The sequence below is a fragment of the Rhincodon typus genome, chromosome 24 (assembly GCF_021869965.1).
Source record: "Rhincodon typus isolate 14 chromosome 24, sRhiTyp1.1, whole genome shotgun sequence".
In the NCBI taxonomy this organism is placed as follows: domain Eukaryota; kingdom Metazoa; phylum Chordata; class Chondrichthyes; order Orectolobiformes; family Rhincodontidae; genus Rhincodon; species Rhincodon typus.
In genome coordinates this window covers 44,526,917-44,537,668 of record NC_063355.1, presented here as the reverse complement: position 1 = coordinate 44,537,668, position 10,752 = coordinate 44,526,917, and the positions used below count along the sequence as shown (strand labels likewise).

The window sequence follows — 10,752 nt, the reverse complement described above, 5'->3', positions numbered from 1 at the left end:
AGATTCTCCAGCATCTGCAGTTCCTACTATCTCATGGACACAAGGTTTCCTTGTCTACGGAACATTATTGAGCTGGCTGGGTTTTAACAGAGATGACTCGATGGGCCGAATAGCCTGCTTCTGCTCCTGTATCTTATGGTCTTTTACGCCAACCCAACAGTTTCACGGTTGCTTTTGTCGAAAGCAGCTTTCTGATCTCATTTTTAAGCATCGTAAATTCAAATTCCTTATTTTCCGAGGAAGGATTTGAATTGCTGTCCTCTGGGTTCCTACTTCGGTGACAGAATGGAAGAGAAAGACCTGGGTGTGTTGTCACCTTGGCACGCTGTCAGAAACGCTGCAGCCAACAAGTACACAGCAAGATCCCACAAACAGCAAGGAGGCAGGTGAGCAGAAAATCTGTTTCAGGTGCTGGCTGAGGGTTAAATGTTGGCTGGAACACATTCAGCACGAGAGGATCACAGCTGGAATTCCGAATCACAGGCTGATCCAGGGAGTTTGCCATGACCTAAAGAGTTTTATTTCTGTTTCTCGGATAGATGTCTCCTGTGGACAGACTGGAGCTGGTACAATGACCTGCACATCACCCCCAGCGAGATACATGCAGCACCATCAATGACACCAACACCTTCAGTTGGTTTTAAGGGATTTTCTGCACGATTAAAAGGTGAATGGTCACTATTTCACAGACGACCCAGGGAGCTCTCCTCAGTCTCCCGGTCAACATTTATCCCTCAACTGACACAACTGAAATCACATTATCTGCGTATTTATTCAATTGCTGTCAGTGGGATCGTGCTGTGCACAAATCTGGTTGCTACGCTTCATACATCACACTTCAAGGAACAGCCCTCGATTGGCTGTGAAAGGCTTCGGGAAAGGCGCCACATGAATGCAAACACTCTCAGCTGCCTCGTTTCTGTGTCACTTCAACTCAAAAGGTCCCGTGACATGGTACAGCAACAATTTACACACACATATATAGCAACCTTCATGCAGCAACGTCATGAAATGGGCTTTGACACCGGGCCACATGGTGGGGTAGGAGATATTTGGACAGGTAACCAAATGATGAGTCACAGAGGTCAGTATTTGGCTGTATTTTAACGCAAGAGTGTTAAAAAAAGTGAGTTCTTAGGGAAGGTGGGGGCGTCTCCAAACATACAGCTTCTGGTAGCTAAAGGCACAGATCCCAGAATGGTTCAAAGTAGAGCAGTTGAGAGGACAGGGTTGGAAGAAGACAGAGAGATGAGAGGATTGTGAGCCTGGAGGAGATTCCCAAAATGGAAGGGGGTGGTGTGGTGAGGGAATGAATGGGAACTGAGCACTGGCCAGACCAGGAGCCCACTGTGTGTCAGTGAGTACGGGCCATAAAGAGTGAATGGAACCAAGAGTGAGATAGGGCATGGGCGGGGGATAGAGTTCTAGTTGATCCTAATAGGGGGGGGTGGGGAGATGGAGTTTCCAGAACTTCCCAGAATCATTCTAGCACTTATCACTGGACAAAAAAATTAATGCGATTGAAAACCATGCAAAATATCAAATCTATCATTAAAAGAGAAAATGCTGAAGAAACTCAACAGCATCTATAGAGAGAGAAACAGAGTTAATGTTCTGAGGGTAATACGACTCTCTGATTCTGTAGAGAGGCTACCAGACCTGATGGTTATTTCTGCCATTACTTCCAGCATGCACACTATTTTGGTTTGTTTTGTTACTGAGATGTCATCTCGAATTCACCTTTAACCTTTATCCTCAAGGCCAGCAGGTGATAGAGGTACCATTGTGAGCATAGCTGCCTTCCAAGCAGTTGAGCCGAGTTCAATTCCTGGCTGTCCCTCTACCTGAAGGTGTACAGGTTGGTTAGCTCAGTTGGCTGGACAGCAGGTTGGTGATTACACAGGATCCACCGAGTGTGTGGGGTCAATTCCCACACTAGTTGAGGTTATTATGAAGGACTCTCCTTCTCAACCTCTCTGCTCACCTGAGGAGTGATAACCCTCAGATTAAACCATGACTCTGGGCCTATGGCACCTTTACCTAGAGGCTTAAAGTAACTCTTTGCCTCTAATTTGACTAAAGGTTCTATCTGTCTGCTTTAAATACAGTACAAAAAAAATCATTAAATTTTAAGCACCTCCATAAGTGTTTCTTCTGGTAGTTCTGGTGCTTCGAAGGTCACCATTGCCTCAATGTTCGTCGCGATGGTGTCAGGGTACATGTACCGGAGACTCAAGGGTCCCTCATACGCTGCAGGAGGGGACTCCGTGCTGGCTCCTGCTGGTGAACACTGGAACACCCGACTACTGCTGGAGCCCACCGAGCTTATTGAACTGGAGGAGCCGACTATGACAGGGTGAGAAAGAAGCAGAGACACAGGTGAAGTATTTCAAAGCCAAAACTGCAGATGCAGGGGGGAGGACGGTGGCATAGTGGTAGTCTAGAGATGCAGGCTACTGTCCTGGGAACGGGGGCTCGAATCCCACCCTGGGCAGCAGGCGAGATTTTATTTTAATTCAAAATGATCTGGAATGGAAAACTGGCCTCCGCACTTACCACAGAAACTACTGTCAATTCTTGCAAAAGCTCACCTGGTGACAAATGCCCTTCAAGGAAGGAATTTGCCATCCTCAATTAAAACTGAAAAAACTGCGGATGCTGTAAATCAGAGACAAAAACAGAAGTTGCTGGAAAAGCTCAGCAGGTCTGGCAGAACCTGTGGAGAGAAATCAGCGTTAACGTTTCAGGCTGAGTGACCCTTCCTCAGAACTTCCCTTCCCCAATTCTGAGGAAAGGTCACTGGACCCGAAATGTTAATTTCTCTCCACAGATGCTGCCAGACCTGCTGAGTTTTTCCAGCAATTTCCATTTTTGTATCTGCCATCCTTAGCTGGTCTGGCCTACATGTGACTCCAGACCCACAGCAATGCGGTTGACTCTTAACTGCACTGCCTGAAATGGCCGAGAGAGCTACTCAGCTCGAGGCTAATGAGGGAGGGGGGCGGGCGGTCAGCTTGCCAGTAACATCCCATGAACAAAAATGAGGAAAAAGCTTTCAGCCAATATTGGAGACTGTGGTCGTGTTGGAATGTCTTCATTTGGGGGGACGACTTACCAGGGGTAAGCCATGGGGTACAGGTCTCTGGCACAGAGTCTGTCCCTGTTGCTCAGAAGGGAAGGGGGGAGAGGAGGAGAGCATTAGTCATTGGGGACTCCATAGTTAGGGGGACAGTTAGGAGATTCTGTGGGAACGAGAGAGACTCGCGGTTGCCTCCCAGGTGCCAGGGTCCGTGATGTCTCGGATCGTGTTTTCGGGATCCTTAAGGGGGAGGGGGAGCAGCCCCAAGTCGTGGTCCACATAGGCACCAACGACATAGGTAGGAAAAGGGATGGGGACGTAAGGCAGAAATTCAAGGAGCTAGGGTAGAAGCTTACAGCTAGAACAAACAGAGTTGTTATCTCTGGTTTGTTATCCGTGCCACGTGCTAGCGAGGCGAGGAATAGGGAGAGAGAGCAGCTGAACACGTGGCTACAGGGATGGTGCAGGAGGGAGGGATTCAGATACCTGGATAATTGGGGCTCATTCTGGGGTAGGTGGGACCTCTACAAACGGGATGGTCTACACCTGAGCCAGAGGGGTACCAATATCCTGGGGGGAAAATTCGCTAATGCTCTTCAGGAGGGTTTAAACTAATTCAACAGGGGGGTGGGAACCTGAATTGTAGCACCATGCTTCAGGAGGTTGAGAGTGGTGAGGTCTTAAATAAGGTTTCAAGGTCGCAGGAGTGTACCGGCAGGCAGGAAGGTGGTTTGAAGTGAGTCTACTTCAATGCCAGGAGCATCCGGAATAAGGTGGGTGAACTTGCAGCATGGGTTGGTACCTGGGACTTCGATGTTGTGGCCATTTCGGAGACATGGATAGAGCAGGGACAGGAATGGTTGTTGCAGGTTCCAGGGTTTAGATGTTTGAGTAAGATCAGGGAAGGTGGTAAAAGAGGGGGAGGTGTGGCATTGTTAGTCAAGGACAGTATTACGGTGGCAGAAAGGACATTTGATGACAACTCGTCTACTGAGGTAGTATGGGCTGAGGTTAGAACCAGGAAAGGAGAGATCACCCTGTTGGGAGTTTTCTATAGGCCTCCAAAAAGTTCCAGAGATGTAGAGGAAAAGATTGCAAAGATGATAGGATAGGAGCGAAAGTAACAGGGTGGTTGTTATGGGGGACTTTAACTTTCCAAATATTGACTGGAAACGCTATAGTTTGAGTACTTTAGATGGGTCAGTTTTTGTCCAATGTGTGCAGGAGGGTTTCCTGACACAGTATGTAGATAGGCCAACAAGAGGCGAGGCCACGTTGGATTTGGTACTGGGTAATGAACTAGGCCAGGTGTTAGATTTGGAGGTAGGTGAGCACTTTGGTGATAGTGACCACAATTCGGTTACGTTTACTGTAGCGATGGAAAGGGATAGGTATATACCGCAGGGCAAAAGTTATAGCTGGGGGAAAGGCAATTATGAGGCGATTAGGCAAGATTTAGGATGCATAGGATGGAGAAGGAAACTGCAGGGACTGGGCACAATTGAAATGTGGAGCTTGTTCAAGGAACAGCTACTGCGTGTCCTTGAGAAGTATGTACCTGTCAGGCAGGGAGGAAGTGGTCGTGCGAGGGAACCGTGGTTTACTAAAGAAGTTGAATCTCTTGTCAAGAGGAAGAAGGAGGCTTATGTAGAGATGAGGCGTGAAGGCTCAGTTAGGGCGCTTGAGAGTTACAAGTTAGCCAGGAAGGACCTAAAGAGAGAACTAAGAAGAGCCAGGAGGGGACATGAGAAGTCTTTAGCAGGTAGGATCAAGGAAAACCCTAAAGCTTTCTATAGGTATGTCAGGAATAAAAGAATGACTAGAGTAAGATTAGGGCCAGTCAAGGACAGTAGTGGGAAGTTGTGTGTGGAGCCTGAAGAGATAGGAGAGGTGCTAAATGAATATTTTTCGTCAGTATTCACACAGGAAAAAGACAATGTAGTCGAGGAGAATACTGAGATACAGGCTATTAGAGGAGACGGGATTGAGGTTCATAAGGAGGAGGTGTTAGCAATTCTGGAAGGTGTGAAAATAGATAAGTCCCCTGGGCCGGATGGGATTTATCCTAGGATTCTCTGGGAAGCCAGAGAGGAGATTGCAGAGCCTTTGGCTTTGATCTTTATGTCGTCATTGTCTTCAGGAATAGTGCCAGAAGACTGGAGACGAGCAAATGTTGTCCCCTTGTTCAAGAAGGGGAGTAGAGACAACCCTGGTAATTATAGACCAGTGAGCCTTACTTCGGTTGTGGGTAAAGTGTTGGAAAGGATTATAAGAGATAGGATTTATAATCATCTAGAAAGGAATAATTTGATTAGGGACAGTCAACACGGTTTTGTGAAGGGTAGGTTGTGCCTCACAAACCTTATTGAGTTCTTTGAGAAGGTGACCAAACAGGTGGATGAGGGTAAAGCGGTTGATGTGGTGTATTTGGATTTCAGTAAAGCGTTTGATAAGGTTCCCCATGGTAGGCTATTGCAGAAAATACAGAGGCATGGGATTGAGGGTGATTTAGCGGTTTGGATCAGAAATTGGCTAGCTGTAAGAAGACAGAGGGTGGTGGTTGATGGGAAATGTTCATCCTGGAGTTCAGTTACTAGTGGTGTACCTCAAGGATCTGTTTTGGGGCCACTGCTGTTTGTCATTTTTATAAATGACCTGGATGAGGGCGTAGAAGGATGGGTTAGTAAATTTGTGGATGACACCAAAGTTGGTGGAGTTGTGGATAGTGCGGAAGGATGTTGCAGGTTACAGAGGGACATAGATAAGCTGCAGAGCTGGGCTGAGAGGTGGCAAATGGAGTTTAATGCGGAAAAGTGTGAGGTGATTCACTTTGGAAGGAGTAACAGGAATACAGAGTACTGGGCTAATGGTAAGATTCTTGGTAGTGTGGATGAGCAGAGAGAGCTCGGTGTCCATGTGCATAGATCACTGAAAGTTGCCACCCAGGTTGATAGCGTTGTTAAGAAGGCGTACGGTGTGTTAGGTTTTATTGGTAGAGGGATTGAGTTTCGGAGGCATGAGGTCGTGTTGCAGCTGTACAAAACTCTGGTGCGGCCACACTTGGAGTATTGCGTACGGTTCTGGTCACCGCATTATAGGAAGGATGTGGAAGCATTGGAAAGGGTGCAGAGGAGATTTTCCAGGATGTTGCCTGGTATGGAGGGAAGGTCTTATGAGGAAAGGCTGAGGGTCTTGAGGCTGTTTTCGTTAGAGAGAAGAAGGTTAAGAGGTGACTTGATAGAGACATACAAGATGATCAGAGGATTAGACAGGGTGGACAGTGGGAGCCTTTTTCCTCGGATGGTGACGGCTAGCACGAGGGGACATAGCTTTAAGTTGAGGGGTGATAGATATAGGACAAATGTCAGAGGTAGGTTCTTTACTCAGAGAGTAGTAAGGGCGTGGAATGCCCTGCCTGCAAAAGTAGTAGACTCGCCAACTTTAAGGGCATTTAAATGGTCATTGGATAAACATATGGATGATAATGGAATAGTTTAGGTTAGATGGGCTTCAGATTGGTTTCACAGGTCGGCGCAACATCGAGGGCCGAAGGGCCTGTACTGCGCTGTAATGTTCTATGTTCTATGTTCTAAACACAGGCTCTGGCCTCACTGCTCAGTGGCTGATTGCAGGTTTCGCGTTGGCTAAAGACATACAGCAGACTTGTCTTACTCCAGCTGTTATCTTGCAATTAATTCACAGCTGATTTTCCAGAAATTAGCCTGAGTTTAAAGATGTAAGAATTATTTACAAATGATTGTAAAATGATTCAAAAATGATTTTCCTATATGAATAGGAGATATTTGTAAGATGCTTGGAAGGCTTTTCATTTAAAACTTGCTCTCAGGATGTGGGTGTCGCTGGCTGGGCCCAGCATTTATTGCCCATCCCTAGTTGCCCTTTGAGAAGGTGGGGGTGAGCTGCCTTCTTGAATCGCTGCAGTCCATGTGCTGTAGGTTGACCCACAATGTCCTCAGGGAGGGAATTCCAGGTTTTGATCCAGCGACAGTGAAGGAACGGTGATATATTTCCAAGTCAGGATGGTGAATAGCTTGGAAGGGAACTTGCAGGGGGCGGTGTTCCCATGTATCTGCTGCCCTTGTCCTTCTAGATGGAAGTGGTCATGGGTTTGGAAGATACTGTCTGACGATCTTTGGTGAATTTCTGCAGTGCATCTTATAGATAGTACACACTTCAGCTACTGAGTGTCGGTGGTGGAGGGAGTGGATGTTTAAGATCGTGAATGAGATGCCAGTCAAGCAAATGGCTTTGATTTGAATTTAGTTTAGCTCATTTATAACTCACAGCTGAATGCACTCCTCATGACTGATGAGTGTTTAGTTCTGGTTCTGGCAGCAACCAGGATATAACTGAAAGCTTGAGGACTTTCACAATGTATTCTATTGACCCTGTGTTAAATATTAATCTGCTGAAGTTGGTTAGAGAGAGACAAAACCAAACAGAAAGGTGAAGTTGCTGACACTTCTAATTCTCCAAAATGATTCCCAATGCAGACTCAAACAGCCCTAAGTGGAACAAAAACAGAGAGTACTGGAGAAACTCAGCAGGCCTGGCAACATCCATGGAGAGTGAAAATGGAGTCAACATTTCAAGCCCAGTAACCCCTTTATAGAACGGATGAAGGGTCACTACACTCAAAATGTTAACTCTGTTTCTCTCTCCGCAAATGCTGCCAGACCTGCTGAGTTTCTCTGGTACTTTCTATTTTTGTTTCAAATTTCTGGCAGTTCTTTGTTTTATGTTAGCTCTGAATTGGAGCTGAGGATAAAGAGAAATGAGAGACTCTGGTGATATTGAAATTTAAATAGAAATTTAAAAATGAATAATGGAGGGGCTCTGACGGTTAAAATTGTGAAGATTGGTACACGAAGCCAGCTTGTTTTTCTCGGAGTTTTGAAGGTTGACGGGTGATCTTATTAGAAGGAGACTTCACTGTGTAAAATTGAAAGGGCTATGGGGAAAGAGCAGACAGCAGGATAGATTGGAAAGCTCTTTCAAAGAGCCAGTATAAACATGATGGGCTGAATGTCCTCCTTCTATGCTGTAGGATCCTAACATCTGATTTCCAGGATAACTGGCTGATTGTTGCAAATAACTAACTAATGTTCGTTTGGGAAGGAAGCAGTTGAATCCCTGATAGAAGGGTACAAACTGTGATAGGTTGAGGTAAGGTGCTTGGGAATAGCTGCTCTCCAGGAGTGGAGGGGATTATAAATGGACACATGAAGGAAGTCAACCTGCAGACTATGGGAATAGAGCCGGGGAATAGGGCTCATTGGGAGGCGAAACAGAGAGACAGCCAAATTCAATGGGTCAAATATTATTAATTTTATTCATTCATGGGATGTGAGCCTCACTGGCCAGGCCAGCCCATCCCTAATTGCCCAGAGGGCAGTTAAGAGTCAACCACAGTGCTGTGGGTTTGGAGTCACATGTAGGCCAGACCAGGCAAGGATGGCAGATTCTCTTCCCCAGAGGATATATGTGAACCAGATGGGGTTTTATAGCAATCAACAGTGGTCATTAGTTTTTAATTCCAGACTATTTTATTGAATTCAAATCTTGACACTGGATTCAAACCCATGTCCCTGGAACAGTAGCCCAAGGACCTGTATTGCTAGCCCAGTGACATCGTCACCATTTCCCCTGATTGACTCGGGAGTATCATGTGACTCAAGTCTCTTACTGTTGTCAGGGCAACCAATGATGGGCTAAAAATGTAACACTGCCACATCCTGGGAATGAGCGAAAACAATAAGCAAAGCCTTCTCTGTGCACTCTAACACTCTGACATTTAATGTTTATTTGGAGAAAGGATGATTCACAGCAATTCTCTCTCAATGACCAAAAACATCCCTGAGAAAGCACGTCACCATCTGTGGAGGAGAGACGGGAGGCTTTCTGTTCTGGTCTGACCCACTGGAATCCTCCAAGATTACCTTGGCACTGCCAGGCAGGATTGTAGATTATGACCACCCAAGGTCTTACTGAATGGGGGAAGCAAATTTGAGGGGCTGAATGGTCGTACCGATAATTAGTAACCCTGGTTTACAATTTGGTTTCTTTGTTCGTTATATCACTGTTTGTTGTCCACCCCTAATTGCCCTCAAACTGAACAGTTTGCTGGGACCAATTCCCGAGGACAGGTAAGATTCAACCACGTTGCTGTGGGTCTGGAGTCACGTGTAGGCCTGACCAGCTAAGGATGGCAGATTTCCCTCCCTGAAGGGCATTAGTGAAGCATATGGGTTTATAGGACAATTGAAAATGGTTGCATGGTCATATTAGGCTCAGCTTTAACTCCAGAAGTTCACTGGTTCACCGTCTGCCTTGGTGGGATTAGAACCATGTCCCTAGGACATTACCCTGGAGCTCTGGCTGACCAGGCCAGTACCACTACAATCCAAATAGGTTAATGCTGTCAGGGAGAAAACCATCACGGCAGCATCAGGTCATGTGTTTTCTTTCTTATTTTCTCTTAAGCTCTCTCTCCAGGTCCTAGACCAGGGGAAAGCTGTAAGCTTTGCCGGCACTGACCCTGATTAAACTTGGTAAAGTGCTGTCGTGGATTATCATGACCTTGTGCAGCAAGACAGCCCTGGGAATTCTCACACTCCTCATGCCCGGCATCCAGGGGACTGGAGAAACTTACAGGTGGACAATTAGCCTGTTTGACCACCTCCCACAGCCATTAGGACCCAAACCCGAAGCTTCTGGCTCAGCTGTAGGGGCATTAGATGTTGTGAACGCTTTATTAGTTACAAAATATATTGGATAAAGGGAAGTAACTGCTATTCGCCTGACAATAAAGAATTATCCGATGAAGAGGATGGAGAGTCTGGGAGTACTTGTTGACTGGTGGGTGGGGAGACTGGGGGACATCCTGATATCGTGTCCCATGTAATTAATGGTGGGTTTAGCTCAGTTGGCTGGATAGCAGGTTTGTGACACTGATAGCACAGGTTCAATCCCTGCATCAGCTGAGGTTATCACCAAGGATTCTCTTCAACCTTGCTGAGATGTGGGGACCCTCAGGTTAAACCACCACCAGTTGCCCCTCTCTCTCTAATGAGAGAGAGCTGCTCTATGGTGTGGGACGTCTCACTATGAGACTTCCTGAACAGATAAGCCTAACTCTGCTCTCCATGTGGGTGACTCAAGAACAATAACCCAGTTATTGATTACTCAATCCTTCCTCCTGGCCTTTTAACAGGCTGTACAAAATAAATCAGGAGCCATCATACCTGAAAACATTCTCGTTCTGCCAGAGCTCGGTGAGGTGTCACTGGGAGGAGACCCAACAGTGAAAACCACAGGGGCTGGGCTGCTGGAGAAAGCTGTCCCTGTCCCTGAGGAGACCCAGCCTCTGGGAGGGCCTGCAGCTGGAGACAAAAACTCTGTGTCAGAGATTTCCTGGAGCACCGACAAGAAAAGGTAATGACAGTGACTCTCGGAATCACACACAGTAAACCCAACAGAGGTGAAAAAAATCATTGGAGCCAGTGTGAGATATTGTATTATAGGTCTCTTTTACTAACTCACTCACCAGCTATATTCACTAATACCACATTCTCATTCATTCATTCACAACCCTTTACTAACTCACTGTTTATTAGGATAACAAGGTGTAGAGCTGGATGAACACAGCAGGC

The 10,752-nt window shown here is 46.4% G+C and overlaps 1 protein-coding gene across 1 annotated transcript in view; it reads right to left on the bottom strand.

Annotated features, from left to right (window-relative positions):
- Nucleotides 1–10,752, bottom strand: part of ulk1b (unc-51 like autophagy activating kinase 1) — a 46,349-nt gene that overhangs the window by 13,056 nt on the left and 22,541 nt on the right. The window contains exons 8-9 of the mRNA XM_048611761.1: nucleotides 10,345–10,482; nucleotides 2,138–2,346 (exon numbers count right to left, since the gene is read on the bottom strand). Of these exons, the coding sequence (XP_048467718.1) occupies nucleotides 2,138–2,346; nucleotides 10,345–10,482 (347 nt within the window). The remainder of the gene's footprint in view (nucleotides 1–2,137; nucleotides 2,347–10,344; nucleotides 10,483–10,752) is intronic.